General features: G+C 47.0%; 2 protein-coding genes across 2 annotated transcripts; one reads left to right on the top strand and one right to left on the bottom strand.

Moving 5' to 3' along the window:
* Positions 1–501: 501 nt before the first annotated feature.
* On the top strand, positions 502–9,543 carry CHRNA6 (cholinergic receptor nicotinic alpha 6 subunit; the record flags this gene model as incomplete). Its single annotated transcript, XM_084305700.1, has 6 exons — positions 502–580; positions 2,181–2,320; positions 4,071–4,115; positions 5,191–5,300; positions 5,422–6,409; positions 9,421–9,543. 6 exons carry the CDS (start codon positions 502–504, stop codon positions 9,541–9,543), a joined length of 1,485 nt encoding a protein of 494 aa, XP_084161826.1.
* Positions 9,544–14,208: 4,665 nt separating this feature from the next.
* CHRNB3 (cholinergic receptor nicotinic beta 3 subunit) lies at positions 14,209–22,453 on the bottom strand (the record flags this gene model as incomplete). Its single annotated transcript, XM_084304842.1, has 6 exons — positions 14,209–14,343; positions 15,391–16,273; positions 16,473–16,582; positions 19,836–19,880; positions 20,438–20,589; positions 22,411–22,453. 6 exons carry the CDS (start codon positions 22,451–22,453, stop codon positions 14,209–14,211), a joined length of 1,368 nt encoding a protein of 455 aa, XP_084160968.1.
* Between the last annotated feature and the right edge of the window lie 5,202 nt (positions 22,454–27,655).

Here is a 27,655-nt window from a genome sequence, read left to right as displayed (position 1 = left end):
TGCAGAATTGCAATAAAGCGAAATTGTTTCATCTCTTTGTATTCCAGCAGACTCACTCAGGTGAGCACCACACAGCAGTCCAAGCAGCTGCTTTTGGATGGGGGTTTTTTGAAGCAGCACGTGGAGGGATGGATGGGTTCCCCCACACACACTCCACAAGACACGGCTGCCCTGCATCTCCCCTTCCCTCCCTCGCCTGCACTCTCACACATTCCCCCAGAGGCAAGGGTGCGGGTGACTGGAGATGTGAAAGTCACCTGATAGGATGCTCCGGCTCCCCTCTCTGCACAGCAAAAGCTCTCCTGCCTGCTGATAGTAGAAGCAACTCTGCCAGGCTTTGCTCTGCTTACCAGACTGCAGAGTCTGCTGCAAATGCAAAACTGAAATCCATCATTGCACCACGTACTTACCATCCAAGGGGCTCCTGTGTCTTCTCGCTGTCTGTTTCTGGGTTTCTCCAGACCTTTCTTCTCAAAAGCAAGGTCTGCTCTGCTTCCAGCAATGCATCCCGAGAGGTGGCTGTCTCGGTGGTATCCTGCTTTTGGTGTGTGGGCATTCATGGTCACATCCTTGATTAAAGGTAGGTTGTCTCTGATGCTAGTCTCTAAAATATTTTCTAGTCACTGTCTCTTGTTTCTGTTTCCCTGGAATCAATTCAATTTAAAGCTTCTGCCAGCTATTCCTGTCTTGAAACCTGTAACATTTTATTTTATATTTTAACAGAGCTAAAGCAACCTTAGTCTTCATGTGTAAAACTCTTCATTTTAGTCTGATAACTAACAGAGAAACTGTTTCTAACAAAGAAAAAAAAATGAGTTCTTGTATTTTTGCTTGATGCTTGAATTTTGCCATTGTTTAAATAAGGCAAGTTAAATGTTTGCATGTTCTGTATGCACACATTCAATAGCAAAAACTCAATATATTTTGTTCTCTGTTGTTTGTGATCTGTTGCTGAATGTGCTGGGGTGATTTCTATGCACAGATCTCACGGACTTTCAGCAGGATTTCTGCTTTTAAGTCACGACACCTTTTCAGAAAGTTTCACCAAGAGAGAGACCAAGACCTTTGTGAATTAACAGTGTTTGCACTAGCAGGGCACAAGGCATTGTCTTAAAGCAACATCAACAGAATGGGGATCTGCTACCAAACTATAAAAGTGAAAGGCCTAAATACTTGTCTGTTTCTGGTGTTTTATTTTAAAGCTTGTGTCTGCTAAGAAGCCAGTTGGAAAATTTCAAAGGAAACATGATTTTGGGCTTGGTGGCTTTAGTCGTGATATTATGTTCGAAAACTCACTTTCCCACGGTAGGGTACTTCTCGTCACATTGCACTGCATGGAGATGAGGTCTGAAAAGGAAATTGAAATTCCCTTTTTGAAAGACACAATGCACAACATAAAAACAAACAAATTCTGCAGACATTCATATATCTTCTCTAGAAGTTGCAAAAAGGATGGAACAAAACATCAAGTCATAGAAGTTTTAGTACAATTTTCTTTCATAAATGAAAGTCATCAATAACAGGCATTTCAGCTTTTAACTGTGATAAACCCCTGAATCTGAGCTTGCTTTGTATTACCTTAGAGGCAGAAATGTCCTCTTCCAAAACAAAGGAAATAGTGGCCTGAGCATGAAAACAGTGCTGTATGTTTAGTCTAAGCACCTTCCCGCAGGACATCCGTTGAGTTACAGGCCCCTGTGTCCTATTTTGGATTGCAGGTGCTAAGTTATAGCAGTGTGTTGAAACAGCAAAATCACTGAAGAAAAGTCATTTTCTGAGCTGGTGTTGGCAGAGCTCACACTATTTAATCTTTCCATTTACAATTAAACCTTTTGTCTTGAGCATTAGGAAAATAGCTATATCAGATTTGGGGTGTAGCAGATTTCATACACCTCCTTCCTGCTAAGCCATCCAGCCTGTCCTGTACTGATTGACATTACAGTTTTAATCTGCTTCTTCCCAAAGAACAGTTCTGTATTACAAAATTCCTGTTTTGTTTTGTTTTGTTTTCTCACAGAACTAAAGAGCTGGACTTCCTTCAGAGCAGAAGGAAGCTTCTGTGTCTTGATACACAGGGGTGTGCACAGGAACCAGAAATAAAGCATGGAGTAGCATGTTATTTAACATCCTTTCCTCATCCTTACCTCTGAAGTACCTGTTCTTTGTCTTTATGAACCCAGATACCGCAGCCTGCGAATCAGAGGAACGCCTATTTCATAAACTCTTCACCCACTACAACCAGTTCATCAGGCCGGTGGAAAACGTGTCTGATCCTGTCACAGTGCATTTCGAGCTGGCCATTACCCAGCTTACAAATGTGGTAAGTCTGACTGCAGCGTGCTGCTGAGATTTGGACACGAATGCCAAACACACAAAGTGCTAAACAGCAGACATCGTTGTAGTAGTTGCACCTCCAGCTCTGTTAGCTGACGTTATCAGCTGTGCATATGCGTGCATGATGAGACATTTGCCATTCTGTCAGCCGAGTCACTTCAATTCCTCAAACAAGCTGTTCAAACTGTACAGATTGGCTCCTTCTCTCTGCCATGTCAAATCCCTCTGCTCGAGGCAGCAGCCGCTGGCATCTGCAGCAGCCGTGCCAAATGTTCAGGACCACTGCACAGAGCCAGCCCACTCCAGAGACACCCGGTTGTGTCCGTGCTGTGTAACGAGCAGCCCAGTTCTCCCGTGGGTCTGTGTCTTTTCCTAGTCATCCTGAGAGACAAAATCTTATTTTTTGCATGCTTTTTTTTTAAAAATTTTTATTCAGTTTGGTTGGTTCAAAATAACATAAGGGATGTGCAAGCTACTGGTTTGGAGCATGGAGCTGGGTATGTGTTGTGTGATCTGGGGTGCACCATATAGCAAGCAAGTCCTGGCCCTGTTTCATCCATGCCCCCCCTCTGTGGGGTAAATCATCCAAATGATGAACTCAGAGGCTGAGTTTGAATTCTGGGGGTTCTTGAGTCCATAATGATGTGACAGACAAGCAGTGAGGAGCAGCCAGGGTGACAGAGCTAAGGTATCTTGAGAGTATAAATGCAGGCATTGAAAGTTGGTGGAGGCAGCTCTCACCTGTGGAAATTCCTTGGTGCAATTACTTTGTTTCAGTGTTGTAGGTCACTTGACGGGTTTCAATAAATAAATAAATAAATGGAAGATCATAAGTAAACTATTTTTATTTTTTTTCAAGAGTCATGATTTTTTGGTCCTTAATCTTCTGTATTCAGGGCTGAAAATTCTCAGCATTTTCTTCACCCTTTGTTTTGTAAATGTCTTAGAAGTTTTAATGCTGCATGTTTAATTATTAAGAACTACTCAAAGCAGTATTCTCACAGATACTTTCTTTACAAATGCCACCCTCCATTCATATATTTATGTAATCTGAGTTTTTCAAACTACCTTTAGGCTGAAGACTTCTTAGAACTGGATCCATTTTTTTTTTATATATATTTGTGCCTCTTGCAGCTCTTTCATTATTCATTGCTGATTGGTGATAGCAGAGAGTGACCGTAATCACAAGTTTTCAGTGCAAAAATGGCTGAACTGCAGGTTTGGTTCATCTGCTCTAGCAGCTTGCATAGAAATGCAAGAACTGCACCACAGATGTCATTTTCCTTGAATTTTGACCAGTACTGTGCTATGTAAACAGAGCATTTTGAAAACTGAATCCAACAAAACACATGGACACCAGCACACCCTTTCTCCCCTGACACTAACAGGGTTAATTGAAAGATTTCTGTCTTCCATGTACTCAGGCCCCAGGCACACTGGTGTAGGTCTTTGTATGCCACACAGATGTGTGGCATAATTTTTCAGTAAGGCCTTAAAAATTATTCAGTAGAGCTGCAGATGTCTGTGTACAATAGGTAATTCCCCTGAAATCAGCCTAGCTCTGCATATTTATCTTTCACAAACCCCCTAGAAGTAGCCTATGATCCTCCTGAGAGTCACAGGTATCAGTTAATGTGGAATTCTTGTTTCCATTTTCATCAGAATAAGTTGTGGCCATCTCAGCATACGGTAAGTGATTTGTGAGTGAAGATGTGCATGTCTGTATTTCTTTCTAGGATGAAGTCAATCAGATTATGGAAACCAATTTGTGGCTTAGACACGTAAGTGATTGCATTTTATTTCTTATGTACTTTGCATTAATGTGATGAAACGTGTGTTACCTTGTCAGATCTACAGAACAAGAGCTTGTTTTGTAGTAAGTATTTAAAGGTAGAAACAAGAAGTTACATTAACTAAACTCACATTTGAAAAAGTGATTTCTTTGTTCTTATTCCCAAGAAGTTGCATCTCCAGCTTTCATGTCTGCTGTGTTCCTCCAACTTCATTATTATTGGTTCATCCAAGAAATTTAGCTGAATTTGAGCTGGATTTAATAACTTTAAGGAGTGATTAAATATGAGCCTCTGCAATCCTAGGTCATATCCATATTCAAGGCTCCAACCAAAACATTTTTTGAGCAAAAGCTACATGCCTCCTTTTCTCCCGTTGTTTTTAGTACTCATACATAAACAAAGATCCTTAAAGAAATTAAATTGCTGAGAGAAATGAGCCATCTTCCACCAAAAGCAGCTTCCTTCAGCACCTGGTTGTGGTCCACACAAAGTTTTCTGGAAAAGCTCCTGTAATTACAACCAAGACCTTCAGGGCAGACTGGGAGAACATGGAGCGTGGCCCAGTGATACGGCGCTAGGTAGCAATGAAAGCGAGCTGTTGGGCGTCCCTATGGTAATTCACTGCCCCTCTAGAGCCAGTGACATCCCCTGGCCATGGCTACCTGTCCGTGTGTGTATGCAGCTCCCTTCTCACCCAGATGCTGGTCTCCTTTAGTCTTCAGGCTCCACTCTAGTAAGAGCAGCAGCAAGGCCTGAGTTTCCTGTTTGTGCTTGGGAGGTAACAACATTGCTGCATGTGGATGTGGAAAGCCAGAGGAGAGATCTCAGCTTGTCAGCAGCTGATAGCTACTGATTTCCCAGCTCCTCACAGAGAAGGAGATAGCAGACAGCACTCACCGATGTCCAGTGTTTCTCCAATTCATGGACTTGCTGTCTTTTCAGATCTTCTGCACATGCTTTTCTTTCAGTCCTTATCATGTCCTGTCACTTATGAGGAAGATCTGTGAGGCAGATATTTGCTGATAGCAGAAGGTTTTAAAATCCTTTTCCTTTCTTCTTTTAGATTTGGAATGACTACAAATTGCGATGGGATCCCAAAGAATACGATGGAATTGAATTTGTTCGGGTACCCGCAGATAAAATTTGGAAACCAGATATTGTCTTGTACAATAAGTATGATGAACAATTTTCCATTTTACCCTTTCACTAAAAAGTAGTATTTTGCAGTATCCGTGAAAGACATTATTTTTCTTTCATGGTTCTTTTCTTTTCTTTTCCTCATTTGTCTTTCTAGTGCTGTGGGGGATTTTCAAGTTGAAGGCAAGACCAAGGCCCTCCTTCGCTATGATGGAATGATCACCTGGACCCCACCAGCTATTTTTAAAAGCTCCTGTCCTATGGATATTACCTTTTTCCCATTTGATCATCAGAACTGTTCACTGAAATTTGGCTCGTGGACCTATGACAAAGCCAAAATTGATCTTCTGATCATTGGTTCCAAAGTAGATATGAATGACTTCTGGGAAAATAGTGAATGGGAAATAGTTGATGCTTCTGGCTACAAACATGACATCAAATACAACTGTTGTGAAGAGATCTACACAGACATAACATATTCTTTTTATATTCGAAGGCTGCCAATGTTTTACACCATAAACCTGATCATTCCCTGTCTCTTCATCTCATTCCTTACAGTGCTGGTTTTTTACCTGCCATCTGACTGTGGTGAGAAGGTGACTCTTTGTATCTCTGTGCTGCTTTCCTTGACTGTCTTTTTACTGGTGATCACAGAAACTATCCCATCCACCTCTTTAGTAATACCCCTCGTAGGTGAATATTTGCTCTTCACTATGATATTTGTGACCCTATCAATTGTCATCACCGTGTTTGTCCTGAATATACATTACAGAACTCCAACCACACACACAATGCCCAGATGGGTAAAAAACATCTTTCTTAGCCTGCTCCCCAAAGTGTTGTTGATGCAGCGGCCTCTGGAACAGCAGAAAAAAAGCATCTCCAGAAAGACCAAGAAAGGATCAGCCAGTACCTCGGGCAAATCAAAGCACAGCAAACACAAAGATAGCAAACTACACAAGGAGCAGCAGTGCTGTCACTGTGATAAAGCGGCTGAACTCACTACCACCAAAAGAAGACGACTGAGCCACCAGTCGTTGAAGTGGATGGCAGAGTACACGGAGTACTCCCCAGAAGTGAAGGACGTCATTAGCAGCGTTCAGTTCATCGCAGAGAACATGAGGTCCCAAAATGAAACCAAAGAGGTAAGGGAGGTTGTCACCGAGGCGGGTGCGAGGCCACACTTGCAGCATCCCACAATAAAACAGCAAGTGAGGGCAGAAAATTGTGATGCAGGGAGACCAGCTCAAGGGTAGCAGAGTTGTTGTGTCTAGAGAAGAAAATCTGGGGACCTGTGAATTGGTCAAAGTTTGCTACAGAAAGGGGAGGAGCCAAATAACCCACTGTGGATGGAACAAGAAAAAATACTTCAGCTGTTCCTCCTCTGTCTATGGTGGATAATTCAAGCAGCAAGGCAGTTTTAGGTTAGACGCGTGGACAACTTTCTGGGTAAGAAGAGTCACTGCTGTGGGGGTCATGAGGAACGAGTTTTGATCCGCAGGGGTTCAGGCAGAGTTGATTTTGCCATGGGGCAGGAGACAGATCAGGTGAGGTTTTTCAAAGTGCCTTCCAGCCCTACTTCTGTAATTCCTCAGAAGGAACTGCCCTTCTGGGGCTCGTGAACTCTGCAGCCCTGGTGAGCAGTGACACCTCTTTTCTGTGTTAGCAAGGGAACAAATACATTTGGGAACTGCTTTTTGAACACCAGGGCTTGTCTAGCTGCACAGAGTTTTGTTTTGTTTTGTTTTTCTGGAAAAGGACTGTTCACAGCTAGCGGTATATTTGGTAGATATTGCTTTCAGAATGCTGTTGCCAACACTTAGTTTCAGTCTTCTCTTCTCTTCTCTTCTCTTCTCTTCTCTTCTCTTCTCTTCTCTTCTCTTCTCTTCTCTTCTCTTCTCTTCTCTTCTCTTCTCTTCTCTTCTCTTCTCTTCTCTTCTCTTCTCTTCTCTTCTCTTCTCTTCTCTTCTCTTCTCTTCTCTTCTCTTCTCTTCTCTTCTCTTTTTCTTCCTTATGATTTGACTAATTGTGGCTTCAGCGATGTGGTATTTCCAGCCATGGCATGGCAGCCACATTGTGAAATAAAAGTTTGGCTTGGGGGGAAGACAGATGAATAAAAGAAGGCATCAGATGAATAAGGCCAGACCTTATAAATAAATAAATAAATAAATAAAAAGGAGAGGGGATTTAAAAAGAAAAAATAGATTTGGCATTTGAACTAATGCATTAGCTTGTGTGAGGTTATAAATCTTTCATCCTGCCTGGGATTACTGTCATAGAAAGTGATGCACATTGGAATCTTAAAAATCCAGGGCCAATTCCTCAGGTGTAAACACGCAACTAAAAGCAGCTCCAAGAAAGACTGTCATGCACACACCCACCAAGGCCTCACGAGGAATAAAAATTCCCCAACACTTCAAGATGTTTTTTTGAAGAGTTTTGAACCGAATGAAACATTTACCTTTGATCTGTCATTAAATTCTTGCATTTGCTTTTGAAGCTTTTGGATGCTATGTGAAGGCAAAATCCATTTCAAAATGAAATACTGCTGTTATTTCTGTCCTATAGAACAACACTGATATTTTGTGAAAAAAATTATTCACACACATTCTTTCTATAAAAGTCTTTGTTGGAAATCAGTACAAATTTATGCAACTTCAATGCAACCCAAAAAAATCATTTTTTCCCCCTTGAAAAATGTCCAGAAAAGGTTTCATCTGAAAACGAATAACTTTGAATAATGTGTTAATGTTAAGGCCTGATGACTGAACTCATGGGTGAGCCCAAAGCAAAAGACAGGAGTTGGTCAGCACAGAGGAAGGCAGTGACTGAACTGAGCTTTGCTTAGTGCCTGTACCCTATACCCCAAATATTTTGCTAGACCCCAACATTTCAGCCCTGTTTTCAGTGCCACAGCAGCATAAAATATACCCACGCACTGCATTCAGCTGCTTTCTTTGAGGCATTCCGAATAAGAGGAGACTTTGTGTGAAGGAGTCCAACTAACATGCCACTTCGATTGTACAGCTCCCGATAAGTCTTTCACTGCCAGTTATGCTGATTTGCGTTTTGCAAACCTCTTCTGCCACATGCAATTGTACTCTTAGTCTGGCGTGTGCGTCAGCAGCTCTGTAGCTTACCTTTCAAAGCATGCTAAGGATCAGAAGAAGGATTATTAATATGGGAAAAATCCTCTTTTTATTAAAAAAAAAAAAATGGAGAGGGGGTGGTTGTTGTCAGGTAAGCACTGAGGAAGTGATTCTGCAGGCTGCTTCTGCTTCATCCAGAAACACGAAGCCATATGGGTGCTATTGTGCACGTCCTGTATAAATAAAAGCCCTTTAAAAATTGTGACAACCTTTACAGCATCAGGAGTTCTTGCCGTGTTTTCTTTCACAAAAAGTAAAGCAGCAGCCTTTTGGAGGAAAACACCAAGAAGTTGGGAAAGTGGAAGACCCCTCAGCAGAGAACCCTTAGCCACTCGCTAGTTTTGTATGAGTGAAGGCTCTTCTGAAGTGGTCCTCACACACAGGTACAGATCACAGGGCAGCAACTTCACTGAGTGTGGCTGTAGGGTGTCTCTCTCAGAGAGATACAAAAATCACTCTGGCTTGCATAGCAGGTGACACTGCTGTGCTCAGTCAGGGCGCTTGCTTTGCTGAAGTCCATTTGTCCCCTTTGACAAGTCATTTGAGACTAACTGGAGTGAGAGGGGGGCAAATCAGGCCAGAACAGCAAATTGTCTCTCATGTGGGCCATCAGGCCACAGAGGATCCTCTGGCAAGATGCAGCTGTGGTGATTCAGCCTGCTGTGATATCAGCTCACTCTGAACCCACCAAGTGACCAGGTCCTATTTGCCATCTCAGTCACAGCCACGGCTTGCCAACAGACCTGAAGACTTAGAAATAATCAGTAGGCTAGGACAGTGTTTGATGTTCTCAGCCAAAATTGGTAAATATGGATAGCAAATCAGCCCCTCTAAAGACACTGCAACAACCATAAACACCACAAGCAATGTTCTTGCCTGTATGTATGTCCTTCCCCATGTACAAAAGCACAAGGGGCATTTCTACCAAATAACGTCAATTCAAAATTTTATATTACATGTAGTTTATCTTTTTTCCTTTTTTTTTTTTTTTTTTTTTTCTATTACAGGTGGAAGATGATTGGAAATACGTGGCTATGGTGATAGACAGAGTATTTCTCTGGGTGTTTATAATCCTTTGTGTGTTTGGGACTGCCGGGCTCTTTATCCAGCCACTAATAGCAGATACATAACTTGATCCAGTGCATTTTATCCACTTTTGTTCTTACTTCATTTTCAGTCCAGAACTGTCCCAAAATTTCCCTCCACTCACATCACTCCTGTGCTCAGCCCCTTCTCAGCACCCAGCCCCAGCGGGGAGGAGAGCAGCAAAGAGACCTTTGTGCAAGCACCAACCCGAAGCAGAATGAGAAAAGGGCTGGAAACGGGAGATGACCATGTGGTCTTGCTAAGGCAGAAAGGCTGGGGTTTTTGGAGTTTCTGCCTGTATTTCTCAGCAAGACCAGCAGTGGGAATTGCACTGAGGACCACAGAAGCAGAGTGAAGTTATTGAGTTTCTCCCTTGGCCTTGGTGCAGGGGGGCATCAGGACAGCTCAGGCACTTCTGAGCGCATCACCCAAAGAGTAATGGCTCTGCCTGGCTTTGCTGCTCTCTCACAATTCTTCCTCAGCACTGACTTAATTTGTGTTTCCTCTGTATTTCTTCCCTTGTACAACACCCAGTGTCCAGCATGGCGCTTAGATGAGATACCACAGCTGTACTGACGGCACAGATGCTCTTCATTGTGTCACTGTGACAGGGCAGACAAAAGTCCAAATAAAAGTACAATCAAATATATGTTGTTTACAGAGTAATGCATCCACATTTGAAACCTACGTGTCGCTAAGATTATTGAAAACTAGTTCATCTGCTGCTTACCTTCATAAGTGACCAAGGTCCCCTTTATTTCCTGGTACTGAATACCAAATCCCGTGGTGAGCACCAGCAGGATTCACAAGCCACATTTCTTACAGCAGCCCAGCAGTAGTCCCAGTCCACAGGGTCTGCTGTGAAAACTCGTGCTTGCTCAGGTTCAGACATAAGCCCTCTAGGGAAGCATTTGTCCCCTGGTAGCTACTCGTCGCAGACAGAAATGGCTTAACAGCATTGGTTTGATCTGGATTTCTAAAACCCAGGACCAACTTGGATTACACACACCGTATCAGGAGGTTAGCTGTCATGAGACCTGTGCAAAAATAGGCAATTTGGTCCAAGTGGCTCTGCAGCAGATTTCCCTTTGCCAGCTCCTCACGGGTCAGTCTCGTGTGGGTGATCCTGTTTTGCAGCTCCAGGGACACTTCTCTGGGGCTGGGGTTTCTCCTGTGTAACCAGGTACCAGTCCCAGTGCGCTTCATCCTGAAGCACTGTGTAGCTGTGCACTTGATGTGGTTCCTAAATTACGTGGATAATTTACCCTTGGGTCCCTTCTCTGTTTTGATCCCTGCTGGTTGTGCACAGGAGGATTCTTCTCTAAGAGGCACCATTCCCATCCAAGTCAATGGGACTGAAATGCACGGTGGAGGTAATGGTGCAATGACAGGAATATAACTGTCTCAGTCCAATATTTGAAATATGCCAGGTCACTTTTTTCTAGAAGAAAAACATTTTATTTTTTTTCTGTGAACCCACTGCATGTTGCACAATTATGTAGTGGCTGACAGGTGTATGAACAACCACACTTTATTTTATTGGCCAGTCATTTACATATCACTCCTGGAACACGCTCTCATGAAAAATTTGTTTGTTTTTTTTTAAAGCCCACTTCTGTACAATGTGTTTAGATGTGCTACCAAATGCTTTGCTGTACTGATCCCTAATCAGCAAGGGGAGAAGGGGAAAGAAAGGGACTTTGAAGAGGAAAGCTGCATTCTGAGCATGAAAGCTTCTTTCCTGCAGGAAAGACATCTGCCTTCCAGCATTCGCTGCTGCAACCTATGACCATACAGGCAATTAAAATAAGATGTGTGAAGGTGAACTGCATTGATGTCTCAGGCATGGCAGCTTGCACTCCATAGCCAGCAAGCTGACCTTAGTGAAATCCCTGCCTTTCGGTCAAGGCATAATCGCTCAGCTCCCCAACCCCTGTTAGGAGTCCCCCTAACACACCTGACTCCTCCTGTTGCCTCATCAGCTGAGTACTACACATTCACAAACTACTCAATGCTTATTACTACACCATCTATGTACAATTTTATTTGACCAATCTTTAATTTCTCCTTTTCCTTTTTTTTTTTTTTTTCCTTTCTTCTCTCATGACCAGAAGGCCTGTGATTTTTTTTTTTGTTTGTTTGTTTTTTACTGATTTTGCACTGCTTGTCTTGTTTTTCTTAGCTGTCTTCCTTATTCTGGGGCAGTGGGACCTTCTCCTTATCTGCTTAACATACTCCCCACTGGCATGCCACTGCTATACCCACACAACCACTTCTGAATATGCAAGATTAGTGGAATTTTCCACTGCAAAAACACAACTTCATTTCTCGCACCTGACAGTGCTCACATCTGGGAATTTGCCTTTGAAAGCACTGTGAAAAGCACTTTGAAAGCAGTGCTGAGTCCCCACAAATCACCTTCTGTGTATCCAGATGTCACACTTTGAGGCAGCGATAAGGCAGAGGGTTGGTTTTGCTTTTAAGGTTTTAAATTTGGAATGTTGTCATGCACAGGCAGGAGCACAGGGAGCAGAAGGAGGGAACCCGTCAGAGGTTCCTGCCTGCCCAAATGTCCTCCCCGGTTGTATTTTTAGTGGGACACACTGAATGCATTTGTGGGCCAGAGAGAAAAAGATTCAGGGAAGCTCAGAAACAATCAGCACGAGGAATAATGAACAGTGGAGCTACAAACGTAGCAGTCCCAGGGGCATGCTAGGAGGACCAGAGGACAAGCTCCTGTCCAGGAAAGGATGCCATGGCCAACAGGCAACCCCTTGGTGGCAATAATCAGAGGGAAACCCGTCATTAACTGACGGCAGGAATCTATAAATACAGGAAAGAAGAGTTTCCTGGCAGTTTTCCAAGGGGTATTTCCCAGTACTGGCCAGGGGAACAAAGCAACCTGAACAATGCAAAGAGAGAAGAGCACCTGCTAATAAACCCAATGTGTAAGATTTTTATGCCAGTGTCCACATTAAGACATCTCTCTGCATATGCTAAACCAAATGGGTTTGTCCTAGGTTCTTGCAATGTAATAATCAACTCTGAACGCTTCCCCCTCAAACACACACACAAGTAAAATTCACAACTACTTTTCAAGAACATGCAAAATCCCGTATTGGAATAGATTTGAGACAAGGCTTTTCTGAAGTGGGCTGAAAACTAGAACTAGCAACAAAAACAACAACAACAAGGAATAAGAAAGATCAGCATCAATATATAAGCATTCTCACCCCAGGAATCATTTACTGAACACAGCTTTATTAATGATGTTTGCACATGTAATCAAGGCTTTCTGCAGTGACAAAACAAGCTGGGATGATTTGAGCTCACAGAGGTCTGGTGAGCACATGTAATCCAAGCACGAGAATATCCTTGTATATTTTTAGCACCTTCTAACCTCCACCCTTAGAGAGAAAGTTTCAGGGCCAGCTAAAGCTTTAGCAAGACTCACATTCATATTCTTGAGAAACAAATCTCCAAACCCCTTGTTAGCCTTGAAAACACCTGCAAGTTCTGAGAGGGATTTTCTAAAGGACTCTACGATGGCACAGCTCTACCCCAGGGAAAGTGGTGAGAGCCTCACATGTGCGTTTTCTGTCATGTGTTATTTACACTTTAGAGAGCTGTTTCTAATAAAGCAGAAGAATCCCTTTTAAATGCTTCAGAGGAATGAAATTCTGAAGCGGCTGAGAAACATGGACAAGCCAACACCCAAAGATGTACCTTTCTGGTACCCTCCCCACCCCACAGCTCTCAGGAGAAACTCCGCTTCTGCACCAGCCACAAGCTTCATTTGCCACAAATGATCATGCAGTGACAAAGATCCTCTCCAACAAAATTATTTAGGAAGATCACTGTTGCCATGTGGAGTAGCACGGTCACTTTTCTCTATGTGATATGCTTCTGATGATCTGCCACTTCCAGTCCTGTGAACCTGCAGGTGCAGGAATCATAGTTTCCAAATGTGAAGCATGGGGAAAATCATTACTTGTTCAGCCCTTTGGAATATTAGAGAGCATCGGAAAAAATGTGAATACTTAAACTTAATGCTTAAATTCCTTACGGCCAAGAGGAGAGAAAAAGTGTGCATGGCTGGTGGCAAGTGGGCAGAGCTGTAAGTTTTCCCAGGGTTGAGCTGATCCTGAAGCAAGGTAGGGCCACAGTGTCAAGGTCTTGAATATCCCATCTAAAAGGTACTTATAGTTTTTATAATACACATGCTTTGTGATTGCCACTTCCAACATGTACAGGAGGCAATCCGTAGGGACTTTGTGGTTTTAACTTGGAAATGTAGATAGACTGAGTACTGACTAGTGTTCCTACAATAATTTTATGAAGTCATATTTTAACTGGAACAACTGCCTGTGAAGCATAGTTGTGCCAGAAGCGCTATTTTCAATTCTAACTAATATTCTTGGCTCATGATTATAACATAACCAAGCTACTACTAAAATGCTTATAACCCAGTTCTGCAACACCGATTCACTTTAGTACCCAGCTGCTCACCAAGCCCTTCTCTGATCTCAGCCAAGACTGTAGCCATTACAGCTGCATGAAGATAGAAAGCATCAGTCAGTGCCTGTTACCATCACCTTCTCTCTCTCTTGCCTTTGCTTCCCAGAGACCAATCCTCTACACCAGAGACCAAGCCCAAAGGCACCACCATCCCGTGGCATTGTGCCGGTATGCTAGCATGGGAGCATTTTCTACAGAGTGTTGTTCAGCCACATCTGTAACGCAGGGGTAAAGATGAGAACTGAACCTGTCACTGACGCCACCAGAAACAACCACAGGAAGATCCGATCTAGGACTTGAGCTACAAATTTCCAGTCCTGGACAACCTGTGGAGGAGAGAGGGAGAAGAAACAGAAACAGCAATGAGCCTGGTACTTTGTTGTTACTGCTACATGTATTTCAGTTCCAAAAATCTGGCTTTTAAAACCAGAATTTTGTGGTGCTCCATAGCCTGAAGGCAACATGGATCTCCTTTTCATTACCCATACCTGCCAGCCACTCAAACACCAAAGCATTTCTGTAGTATTAGCACACAATAATCAGACTTCTTTCAGGCTGTGCAAAAGCTTTTAGCTAAGTGCACAGATAAAAGCTTACAGGCTCAAGCTTGAAGATGGCTTTATAATGAATTAGGTTTCTTTTAACAGAACTGCATTTCCCTTGGCGAGCAAGGACTTGGCTGTAGCAAAGCACTTTGATTCGGATGTTGCTTCCAGGACAAGTGGTCCCGTTGGCTTGTGTTTGCTTAAGTGCTCTGCTGGCTCAGGCTGCGTGCATTCAGGAGGGAGATTCTGCATTGTGAGTACTGGCACAACCCCACATAAATGGAAGAGCTATTTATAAAAGCAATTCAGGGGAGGGCTGTTTTGGTTTGTTTTTTTTAATGATTTAAGCCTCAAAGAGAAGACGTCGGTCATGGACAAGATACACTCACATATTGCATGTTTGATTAACTGTTAATCTCCCTGCTGAAGTCATCAATACTGTTTGAACAAAGCCCAGGCTTTTGCTAGGAGGGTGCTAACAGGAGTTGTTCTCTGTTCATATGCCGCTGGGTGCATTGCTTGTATGTCCTACACTTGCATGAGGTGCAATGTTCATTCACGCATTTTTCAGAAAAAAAACAGACAGGAATCCTTCCAGGACAGGTTGCTGTGGCCTCGTGTCTGGGAAAAGCAAGGATTCCCACAGCAAAAAACAGGTCTCCTCAAAGCAATGTATTTCCCCAGAAACGATGTGGGAAAGCTCCCAGGACGTGCCTCAGATGAATGCAGGAGAAAGAGGCAAGCAGAAAGGCATGCAGAAAAGAAAAGGCCTTGGAAGTCACTGCTGTCAAGGGAGCTGTGACCCCTCATTGCCCTCCCTTCACCTACCTGCCTGATGAAGTGCTCCTTTTTAACGTGCCTGGAAATGTACCGAATGGAATCGGCTGCCTTCTCCAGAAAGGCAATAACCATCTTCTCTCCATCTTTTGCTTGCCTGTGTTTCTGCTTCCCCGGCAGCTTTGATTTCAAGGTGGCTTCCTTCTCCTCGGTGTCCGAGAAGGAGTAACGATCCACGTGGCCCTTCATGCAGAGCAGCCGAGGCAGCTTCTGGAGGAAGAGCCTTTTAACCCAGGGAGCCATGGGGTGGTAGGTCGCCGAGGAGCGGTGGTGGACGTTGATAACAAAGACGGTGACAATGATGGAGAGAGTGACAAAAATCATGATGAAGAGCAGATACTCACCAATCAGAGGGATGACTTTGGAGGAAGAAGGGATTATTTCCTCAATCACTAAAAGGAAAACAGTGAGGGAGACCAGAACTGAAGTAGACAAGGAAAGCTTTTCTCCTTCATCTGAAGGCAGGTAAAACACCAGGACAGTTAGAAAAGACAGCCCCAGGCAAGGGATTATTAAGAAAAGAGTGTAAAAGAGTGGAAGGCGTCTCAGCACAAAGGAGTAAGTGACAAACGGGTAGGAGTACAGCCCATCCTTCCTGTTGCCTTTCATACCTTTGGCATTTAAGATCTCCCACTCCCCATTATCAAAGAAGTCTTTCCTGTCTACATTTTCGTCCACTAGAATCAAGTCCACCATGCTGCCATCGTACGTCCAGGACCCAAACTTCATGGAGCAGTTCTGCCTGTCGAAGGGGAAGAAGGTCACATCCATTGTGCAGGAGCTCTTGTAACTGGCTGGGGGTGTCCAGGTCACCACTCCGTTGTACTTCACTATGGCTTTGGTCATCAGGGAGCCTTCAAAACGCCCGTCAGCACTGGGGAGGTGGACAGGAAGAAACAGCACCAAGTTCAGGACTGTGTTTGCCCCAGTCCTACCTCCTCACAGCTCCACGCAAGGAAAGCCAACATGCATATAAAGAACCATCTTTATAACAGCACATGCAAGCTCCATGGTAGCTGACAAGCCTTGCCCATGCTCTAGCCTAAGCCTGGAGCAAGCAGCACGCTACTCACTTTTCAAACAAAACAATGTCAGGAAGCCACAGAGACTCAGAGGGGACACGGATGGCAGTGATCCCGCCGTACTCCTCTGGATTCCAGGAGAGCTTGTGGTCAATCCATTCCTGCAAGGAGACAGAAGACTCCTCTGCCCACCCAGACCCAACTCCCCCATTCCTCCTCCCACCACCTCTCTTGGGGGTCTGTATTGTCCAGCACTATGGGCAGAGCTTGGCATAACACTGATCAGATGCAGGAAGGATGCTGTGCAGGCATGGCAGGGAGACATTAATCCTCATGAGCCACAGGTGGGCTCTGTCAACACGTGCCTCTCCACACAGCCTCCAGGTGAGCACTCCTGGAGAGCACTGATGGTTTTCCCATTGATATTTCATGGTATTGGCCAGGGGAACAAAGCAACTTGAGCCATTCTGTACTGCAAGGGGAGAAAAGCAGCTGGTAATAAGGTCAAGTGTAAGATTTTTATACTGGTGTCTGTGTTAAGACATTTATCTGTATCAGCTAGATTACATGGTCCCTTCCAACCATTTCATCAAAACAAGTCAAAACAAAAAACTGCATGCTGTTGCAGGAAAAAAAAAAAAAAATGCAATAATCTTTTAAAGCATTTGGTTACAATCTTGAAGAGATTTGTTTTATTTTGCTAAAAAAAAAAAAAAAAAAAAAAAAAAAAAAAAAGTAAAAGCAAGGAGAACTTGTGTTTTGTTTTGTTTTGTTTCTCAGCTGGGAAGAGCCCAGCAAAGTGGCTCCAGCAACCTGGAGATTTCCACTGAAAATCAGCTCTCTGATTCCTGTCCATGATGGGGTTTTTCAGTTGCTCACTAGAACAGCAGCAAGGGGGAGTGAGAGCTGTAGGCTGTGGTCAATACCATGAAGCAGGGGATAAAACACTTTCGATTAAGCTCCAGCACTAAGTGCTTCCCAGGGATTTGGGGGCCTTCTCAGGGCAATTTCCTCTGTGAGTTAAGGACAAGCCAAAAAGCAGTATTCTCTCCTTCTCCTCCTTCCATACTTCTCCCCTCCCACTTCCTCAGCTCCACATGCCTTTCGCAGCCATACCCAGGCACACGTGTTATTGCAGCCCTTCGCAGCAACCCAGAGCCTCAGCGGAGACCCAGGTGTAGCAAGAGCAAGTTTTTATCTCCTCCAGGAGCAAGGAGGGAGCAGGGACCAAGGTCATGGGCATATGGTTGGTAGATCCTTCCTAAAATTTGGCACAAAGCACAGGCCAACGAGGCTGTTGCCCAGGGTGGCACCCTGGCAGGACAAATGGCCCTGCTACCTGCACCAGAAGAGATGAACCCACCACTCTCTGAGCTGCCCAAAAGGCTGGGGTCAGCCGTCAGGCTCAGCCCTCCATCCCAATTCCTCCTGCTGCTGAAGGAGGGGTGGGAGCTGGTCAGGTGTGGAAATAGAGGAGAGGGCCTTCAGTGCTCTTACCCTCAGCAGCAGGGACCACTTTTAGCATTAATTTTCCCCTTTTAATGAGGATTTGCAGATGTTACCAGCAGCCTGGGCTGTCAGATGGGCACAGATTCACGTGTACACTGGCCACCTCCTGCAATACGTGCAAGGGGGCTTGGGCTGGAAATGTGCCTGCTGTGCAAGGGGATAGCCAGGGCTGGCAGCAGTAGCCACGGCAGCTAGCTTACAGCAGAGGCGAACACCCTGTGAGCCACCTGGAAACAATCATCCCTCTGGAATCAAAGAGGAGCTGCCCCTTGGCCTGGGTTATCTGTGCATCTGCAGCCCTCCTCCCTCCCCCCCTGCCCTGCATTGATTTGTCTCCAAGCTAAAGTGCTCTTTCATGTCTGCAAGGCAGATGGTTGCGTGTCTCCTTACTAGAGCAGAAAATAGACTGCGTGCAGACTTTGAAGCTGAACAGTTTAAAATGGGTATCTCCCCACGGGCTATGCTGACATGAACTGTAGCACCAGATGCAAAAGGGCTTTTTCCTCTCCTCCCCCTGCCTTCCAAACTGCTCCAGATCCTCTACTGCTCTCTGCTCCCACCAGCTTTGCCTAACTCCAGCTCCTGGGCTGTCACACAGGCACTTAGCCACAGCAAACAGATCAAGAAACACTGGACCCATACTCTTGATTCTTGCTATTACTTTCTACAATCTCAGATACATCCCAGCAACTACTAAAAGCTCCTTTGCACTCTTTATGTCTGCCTGGATGCACAGCATCAGGTTCCACCATCTTCAGAAGCTGTTTTTTGGGGGGGGGGGGAAAGAAAAAAAAAAAAAAAAAAAAAAAAGGAAAAATACAAGCAGAAAAAAAAAAAGCCAAACTCATGCAGAGAAATGATGACTGGGATTCCCTCTCCACCTCACACCCAAAGTGAGGAGCAGACTTCCCTGAGCTCCCCACCGCTGCAGAACCAGAAGCTCTGAGTCATTAGAAAATTCCAGTTTGTTTGAGTGTTCTTTCACTTTTCCCAACCCAAAAGAGAAAAATACTTTAATTCTGCTTAGCTTAAGGCATCTCTTCCCAGCTGCTATTTTTGCACTTTCTAATAATCCCCGGAGCACTGGATTGCATGTGGAAACAGTTCACACCAAGTCTGCAGGAAGGCACAGCTCCCAGAAGAGGACACCCGGGTCAGGCCACAGGTATGTAGGGCTCAGCCTGTTATACGGGGGGCACCTGCACGTGTGAAAGCCAGTGTCCATGTCTCACTTATTTTCTGCTCCCTTTGCCTTTCATTTGGGCCTCGATGGGGTACTGCTTCTCCATCGCTGAGGGAGATTGCCATTTTTGTGTGTACAGCACCTGGGCTCCTGCGCTGCCCCAAAACTTGCACTCACTGCAGGGCTACGGGTACCAGGCTGAGGACACAAACTCTGCTGCACTTCTCCACCAGCCCAGCAGCCTGGGAACTGTTCCCCCGGCATCATTTTGAGCGAGGCTTGGGTTTTATGTCCTCTCCCTAGGATCAGTTGACACATTTATAGGGCTTACATGTCTGAGAGACTTAAAATAATTGTCACAAGGTCAATAAACTGGTGCCCTGTAATCCAAACCAAACTCATGTCTGAGACAAGATAGTCCCTCAGGGCACGGGCAGCATCCCAGGGACAGTGACTGCTGTACCAGGAGATGTTTCTTCCCTGAAATACAGCTGGCTTGAGCCCGCAGCTGGGGTGCAGGCCACTGAAAGAAGGTACCCCATTTCCTGAAGGCTCACTGCCTGCCTCCATGCCCCTTTAAGCACTTGATGAAGGGAGAGGAGAACTCAAGGCAGGGTTATGGGGCTCTGTACTTGTCATGGACAGCGTGGTAGGCTGGGGTGGCCCTCATCCTTGTGCAGCCCTGCAGCCAAGGGTGGGAGGCCTGCCGTGGTCCGATTTACCTGCTTCAGCCACACGTTGGTTGTCATCAGCTGATTCTTCTCATCCTAGGGCGACAGAAGGTAGAGAGGACAGCAATACCAAAGCAGCCAGGGGAAATGTCCCATATCCATGATGTCTCAGCCCCCTATGGAGGAGGGTGCCGAGGAGCTGAGAGGCAGCAGGGCTTGGACAGTGAGAGAGGCCAGGCTGGCGTCCCAGCAGCATTTGGGCAGGCAGGAGCCAAAATGTGATCCTGCACGGGCAAATAAAGCCCGAAAGGAGAGGGCAGGGGATGTGGACAGCAGCCTGGGTGATAGGATTTGTCCTGGATAGGCCTTGCCTGGAGCGAGCAGTGCCCAGCCAACCCCACAGTTCCTCACCCCCGTCCTACACCTCATTAGCTTGAGAGTGTAGGCACCAGGGACAGACTTTGAGGAACATCTGATGCAAGGAGGCCTTAGTCTTGGGGAGCAGTGGGCAGGAAAGGAAGGGCCTTCAGCTTCACTGCAAATAAAACAAGTCCTGGGGTTCCCATCCCTACCCCCTCCATGACACGAGGCAACCAGCCAGCTGGGCCTCCCCAGAAGAAGCAAGGCTTTACCAAGCCCGCCACAACACTTACCACATCCACGAGCTGCGATATCTTTAGCCCAAAGAGGACTTTGATGGTGTCGTTGGAGTTTTGCACGGGGCGGACCCATTTCTGATAGCCTTGAAATAAGTGCCTGAGGAGCGCATCCTCATTCTCAGCCACCGAACTGAAGGCAGACACACCTGGAAGAAAGAGGGGACATCTTGGGGCCTGGACACGGGCCCTTGGCAGAGCCAGGGGGCAAGGGCAAAATAGAGCTGTGATGAGTTTGCACCAGGTTTATGTTTTCTGTGGTGTTTTGCCATGAGTTGGCATACCTTCCCAGTCCTGTTTGCTATTCCTTAGGAGATCCGCAGGCTAAGAGCATCAGGTGCCCTCATTCACTCTTCAGTAGTAAAAACAGCGTCTGATTAATGCCACCCCTATTTTTTTTTTTTCTGATACCTGCAGTATAGCAGAGCCAGGGAGCCACAGGGGAAAGCTGGTCACTGTGGGGACATTCCTGGCTTGTAGCTAGGAACAGCAGCAATAACCTGTGGGCATTTCAGAGCTATGGGGCTTCGTTTGCACTTGCTTGGGAGCCCAGCTGTTTTCAGCAGAACCCAGTGCAAAGGTAAGAGGCAATGAGCATAAACCCCTCCTGAGGCTAGCCAAGGGACAGCAGAAAATTACTGAAAGAGACGAGTTTGCCCAGCTGTGGCGTGGAAGGCAGCAGCACTAGGGGAGAGCAACAAAAGGAGCTGGCTTGGAGGCAGAAGGAGCTGGGTGACACATGCAGGGCCAGGCCTGCCCACCTCACCTCACAGTCCCCATGGCAAAAAAAGGAGCTGCTGCCAGAGCCCTGTGCCAGCACTGCTGTGCCACCAGCTACAGGGGACCTTGCACATCCCTGCCCTGCTCCCACCTCACTCCCCACCACCAGTGCCCTGCCAGTCCCACCAGGAGCAAGGACCCTGTGCTCCCATCACCATCCTGCAGGCACTGGGATTTCGGCTCCTTCCCAGTTGAGGGGGAGCATGGAAGAGCCCTGCAGGGGGTGCAGCTGAAGGGCCAAAACACAGCGAGCAGCAAGCACCAGAGGTGGAGCAGCCCTAAGGGGAACAAGCCCTGTGGCCCCTCCAGAGGGACAGACAGAGGCAAGTGTTCCTGAGAAGCACCAAGGAGAAGGAAGGCAGAAGGAACAAGATCAGTGCTCTTATAAGACAGCCTCAGTACTTGCAGGGTGATGGTTTAAAAGCAGAAGTTTTTAATGGGAAGGAAGATTTATCAGGGTAAAAAATAGCCTAGCATCTCCTTTGATCATACTTCGTCTGGTGATTAAGTTAAATAAAGATGCAGAGCAAACACTGAACCGAGTAATTTTGCCTTTGGAAAAACAGACACAGACTGTAGGCCAGATGTATCCCTGAATTTATCACATTAAGTATAGAGAGGGTAAAAGTTTTGGAGCTCCCTGGCAGGTTGCCATGAGCACTAAAAAAAAAAAAAAAAGGAAAAAAAAAAAAAGCACCATTGCCACAAGTCCCCTTTCTCACTGCCACGCATGCCAGGAGCAGCTCCCCTCAAGTGCAGGAGCAGGGAGGGATGGATAGGGATGCTGCCAATAAAAACATGCAAGCCCCCTGAGAAATGTTGTCAGGACACTTAGGACTCCGTGCTCTCACCTGGGGCATTTAAGCGTTTCTCCCGATGAAGGAGATCTGCCCCTGAACCTGCTCCAGCAGTGAGAGCTGAGCTTTGGTTCTTTGGTTAACTTCCCAGTGACCACCCTGTCACACCATAAATCTTAAAACCCCATTGCCAAACTGGCTGAGGCTGCAGTGCAAAGTCAGCAGCTGGTACAACCCTCTCTTGCTAGCCTGGCAGCACTGAGAAGGGGATCAGGAGAAACCAGCGTCTGCCTCATCACAGCAAGCAGCAGCTAACTGGCTGGAAGAAAAAAAAAAATCTTAAAAATCTGCATTTTGTCTTGGAAGAATAATTAAAAAAAAAATCACACTTACCTGAGTGGGTCAAACACAGCACACAGAGCATCAGGCAAAGCATGGGCACCACCGTGGCTTTTCCTTTAAGTATGGTCCTTTGTTTTCATAGGCAAATCAGTCTCATCCTAGTCAGTGGCTAAAACAATCTGGTTAAAACCCACAGCGGACAATTGAGCCCGCAAGGCAAGCGGGCACCTTTTGAGCTTCATCTTGCATCATTATGACGCTCCGTAAAGCACACTTCATTGATTTTCGGTCAGCTGTCACGTCCCGTAAGCCCGAAACGGGTCCCTGGGTCCTAAGCTCTGACTTGATGTGTTCGGGGAAGTATTTGGGTGGCTACAGCCCCTGGCGTCTAGGAGTAAAAGCTAGGCAATGTTTTCAAGGAGGAGAAAAGCATTTTGTTACACTGCCAGTTACAGCTGGGGGAAAAATACAACCAAAACCAGGCTACGGATCAGCCCCAAAGATAGATCACATGCCTGCAAGATTGTCTGTTTGCTCCAGCTGTATCTGCTGATCTGATAAAACAGGCAAAATCCCTAAAGACCTATCCTAGCTTATTCATTTTTCGAATTATAATTTTAATACAGTTTTACAGCTTAAAAAGTAGATTTTAGGGGGAAGGGGACAGCACAGAAACACTTTCAGCTGAAGGGCACGTGAGTGTGTGTCCACACGTGATGTGTGCGGCAAAGGCAGCGACACCTTGGGCTGAGCTTCCTCCAGGAGCCACAAATCTCCAATATCAGATGGGATGCAGGCTCTTCTCCTCCTGCCCCCAATCACTTCTCCACCAAGGGCATCAGGATCTTCAGCCGCACAAAAGCTCTGGTTTTCTTCCCAAAGTAAAGTCACCGCACCATCTCTGCCTACAGAGGAGCCTTTTCCCTGACATTTTCAAGTTCAAGGGAGAATGTTGCAAACTTCAGTCTGCACCCAGACATAAATCTCTGCTTTGATTCTCCCTCTCTCTGTGCTGGCACAGTTTCCCTACGTGCCTGCCACAAACAAAACCGAGGCTGTTTTTATATCCTTAGAGATTATTCTCATGCTCTAATGCATATTTGCAACCTAGAGGAACTTTTGCTTGCTGCTTTTTATATGGGAAGCCTCCTGTTTCAGCAGCACCCGGCCCCAGATTTTGGTACTGTCATAAGTTATTCGATTCAGATTTGCCTCAGCTGAGATCCTCACAAAGGACTGATAATGGGCAGCTGTAGCCTTATCAGATTATTCAGCTTTCTCTGATGAAAAAGATGTCATGTCAGTGTGGTTCAAAGTCACGTTGCTGCCAGCAGCAACTTCTCGTGTCTCGCCACCTGACTCGTGATGCCAGGGGCTTGCCTCTGACCCTGTGGCAGCTTGGTGGCTTTGCCCTTTCCACCTTCACAGTCCTCAGGGGAAACCTGCAAGCACTGTGTTAGCACCATGGCTTTGCTAGTTTTGCCTTGTGGGGCTGGGGGAGCAGCTGCTATCCTGGCTGCCTTTCCTCACCCTGAATGCAGAAAGCGTCCCAAAAACAGCAGCACTATTGAGGGACTCTGTCCCTGCTGCTGTTGCCAGCAGACTGCTCAGCCTAGCAGTGAGACCCAGACCTGCTGCAAGTCCTCAGCTGAGGTGTGTTCATCTAGCCACAGCGCACTGCAAGGAGGCATCTTCTCACGCTGACTTCAAGGGAACAGAGGGTGTTCGGCTGGAAGGGGGCAGGCAGACAACACCAAAACCCACCCTAAAGTTGAGAATGTGCAAAATGTTTTTATCCTGCCCAGTGCAACTCTTTCTGTGACACAACTCTCCCTTAGGAACTTACTGTGCAGGCTGCCCAGTGCCAGAGGGTCCATCTCACCAAGGGGGCAGCGAAGCGTGGGAGGCAGCCCCCCGCAGGCGACGCACCAATTTCGGGGTGAAACTCGCACCGTCTGCCTTCAGCACCTGCCTTTGCTCTTCCACGGGCGTCGGGGGATCGCTGTGTGACAGCAGGCTCCCCCCCGAGGATTCACGATGCCCTCCCCTGCTGCTCACCCTTCTCCTCCTCCTCCTCCTCCCTTTCCCCTCAGGGCACCGCTCCGCAGCGTCCCCGCTTCTCCCCCGCGGCGCCCCCTCACCGCCGCCGCTTTCCTCCGTATTTTGGGGAAAATAATTTCCTTTCCCCTCTCCCTGCCCGTTCCCCTCCGGTTCAGGCGTTTTCCTGCCTCCCTCCCGTGCGGCCGCAGCTCCGCTCCCCGGCAGGAGGAGGCAGCGCAGCCGTCGGGCGCAGGTCCCGGGGGGTCCTGGGGGGTCCCCAGGGGTCCCGAGGGGTTTTGGGGATCCCAGAGGGGTCGTGGCTCGGCTGCCCGGCCCCACTGCGTGCTGTGGGATTCGCTGTGCAAATCCCCGTGTGCTGTGAGCCCGTGCCGGGGGCCACCAGCACGGCACCCCCCCTCCCCTCTCCAGCTCCATCAGGCTGTGCGGGTGCAGGATGAGGTTTTATGGAAGGTATTTCAGTCCCGGGTCTCCTCAGCGCTTCCCTGTCGTGGCCAGCTGCCTCCTGCCTCCGCTCCCACCACGTGCAGGTGGATGTGGATGTGCGAAGGCTGTGATGCCCCGTGCCTGTGCACGGTGTACAGCCCGCACAGCCGGCCTCTGCCCGCGTCCCGCGCAGAGCCTTCCACCGTCCCGCTGGGGCTGGACACGCGGAGGGACATCGAGGAGCTCCAGGAGGCTGGTGGGCTCCTCACCACTGCACGCACATCAACGTTTCTTATAGATGGCCCTTTGCCTCCTGCCTTAGTCGCTTTGCTTTCCTTTTTCATCTCCAGGCGTACAGTGAAGCCTCGTTCGGGGCAGGGCGCCGTATCTTGGGGCTTTGGGGACGATTCCTGCGTGGCGGTGATGCTGCGTATCTCTGACACGTGGTGCTCTTCACAGCTGTTTGTTCTGAGCTGGTAGCTGTAAACCAAGACCTGGCCCTGCTCTGCTGTTTTCGCAGCTTGTCTCTCCGTTTTATCCAGCTCTTCTGGGCTTTGATGCTCTCTCCTTGCAGCCCAAGTGCTATCTGCAGCATCCTGGACTTGCTGTTCAGCTGTCAAGGCTGGGAAGACTTCACAGGCAGGTAAACTGTTACCTAGGACCAGAACACTGCTTGGCATGGGAGAAAATGCTGGCTTACAGACAGCTGCTCTGGGAATAACAACAGTGCCAGGGTCGTGTGTGTCCCTGCACGGAGCTGTTGGCCCCTCGTGTCCCGTGGACGTTCCCGATGCCTGGGAGCCCTCACCAAGGAACATGTAGCACTCCAAGGCTCCAGACGCCCCAGGGAGAGACACCACCCTCTCTTCTTCTGTCCTTGTCTGATCTAACGCCAGCTTTTCATCCCCAAAGCAATCATAAAACCCAAGGGGCAACTCCTGCCGCGTCCGGTAGCCTCGGTAAGCTGCCTGAATCTTGACAGCAGCTTTGTGCATTTCATCCAGCTCTCTCCGGACTCGATAGCCTCGCCATGCAGCCTGAATGATGGTAGCCTGCTGAGCCTGTTTTCGGAGCTGCTGCCATGCTGTGCTTTGCTGTGTCTGGTGGGGCAGGCTGGGAGGTTCTCCTGAAGATACCACACTGAAATAAGATATTTGGTCAGAAATTACGAAGTTCTGCCTGAGATGAAGGTGGCTAGGTCCACGGGCTCTGCTCCCGCCTGCATTTGAGGGCCCTTGCTTGTCATGATCTTCTCCTGGGCTAACAGAGATGGTTGCTTTGAAGATCCACATATGCACACAAGATTCACACGAGGATTCCTCTTTTTAGCTTTAGAGGTGTTATTTTGATACAGTCAGATGGTAATTCCCTGGTTGCCTAAAATATGAAACTGCAACATATCATCTAGAAATGCTGGAATTGCTAGGAGGCTCGTTTTCCTCGGTCTCTTGCTTTATTACACTACTGGATGTTGTTTTTCTGGTGCTTGTGGCTTTTTTCTTGATGTTTCATTAAAAAGACATACAACTGCTGTTGTGCATTTTCCTCTCTTGCTCCATGCTTCTTGCTACCTGCTTGGATTACAAAAAGATCCTTATTTCCATGGTTCACAAGGTCTCCATCACACGCATTTTCAGCACGTGTATTAGAATTTGCATCTACGTCCAAAAAAAAAAAAAAAAAAGATACATATTCTATCTCATTTGCAAGCACACAATAGCCTTATCAAATTGTGTTTCATGAACATAGTCCTCAGAGTCAAATTTTTGTACGATGGGTTGCTCTACCATCCAGAGTTTCAATAAAACATTTTGTTCTCTCTCTCTCTCTTTTTTTTTTTTTTTATATATATATATATATTTAAAGCTAATATTTTCACAGAAAATGCAACAAAACACCTCAGCATCGAACATTTCAGCCACATTCAGTGGCTGAAACTCAGGGACTGAGAAACGCAGTTCCTTAACATGTGCCAGGGAGCTGCCAGACAGATGTCTGTGTCTTCACCATTAGCCTTCGGGAAGGGGAGGGGAGGGGAGGGGAGGGGAGGGGAGGGGAGGGGAGGGGAGGGGAGGGGAGGGGAGGGGAGGGGAGGGGAGGGGAGGGGAGGGGAGGGGAGGGGAGGGGAGGGGAGGGGAGGGGAGGGGAGGGGAGGGGAGGGGAGGGGAGGGGAGGGGAGGGGAGGGGAGGGGAGGGGAGGGGAGGGGAGGGGAGGGGAGGGGAGGGGAGGGGAGGGGAGGGAAGGGAAGGGAAGGGAAGGGAAGGGAAGGGAAGGGAAGGGAAGGGAAGGGAAGGGAAGGGAAGGGAAGGGAAGGGAAGGGAAGGGAAGGGAAGGGAAGGGAAGGGAAGGGAAGGGAAGGGAAGGGAAGGGAAGGGAAGGGAAGGGAAGGGAGGAACCTATTTCTCATGACCCCTGACATGAGAAGAGCTTCAAAGAAACTCTTCTGAAGAGCTGCAAAGGGAAAGCAAGCCTGCCCTACTTAGAAACACTCCATCTCCAAACAGTGGCCAGGCCCACTTAAGTTAGGATCCAGGCCATTTAGTCCTCCTGTGAGCAAGACACGTCATGTTTGAGATATGGTATCTTTTGCATGGTATTTGATGGCTTCAGCTCTCATCCAGGAAGAAAAAGGTCTGGACTCTAGGTTGGACTCTAGCCTGGACTCACACTTTGTAGGCCACGGCACACCAAGAGCAAAGTTCTCCTACTTGTTGAAGCTCAGCTACTTTACAGTCAAAAATCTTAGAAAGTGGGAATTTCCTCATAGCAGTCAGGAGTCCCACGTGAAAGGGGACAGGTCCTATAAAGTGC

Source organism: Netta rufina (assembly GCF_964035555.1).
Source record: "Netta rufina genome assembly, chromosome: Z".
NCBI classification, from domain to species: Eukaryota; Metazoa; Chordata; class Aves; order Anseriformes; family Anatidae; genus Netta; species Netta rufina.
This window is presented reverse-complemented; position numbering and strand designations above follow the sequence as displayed.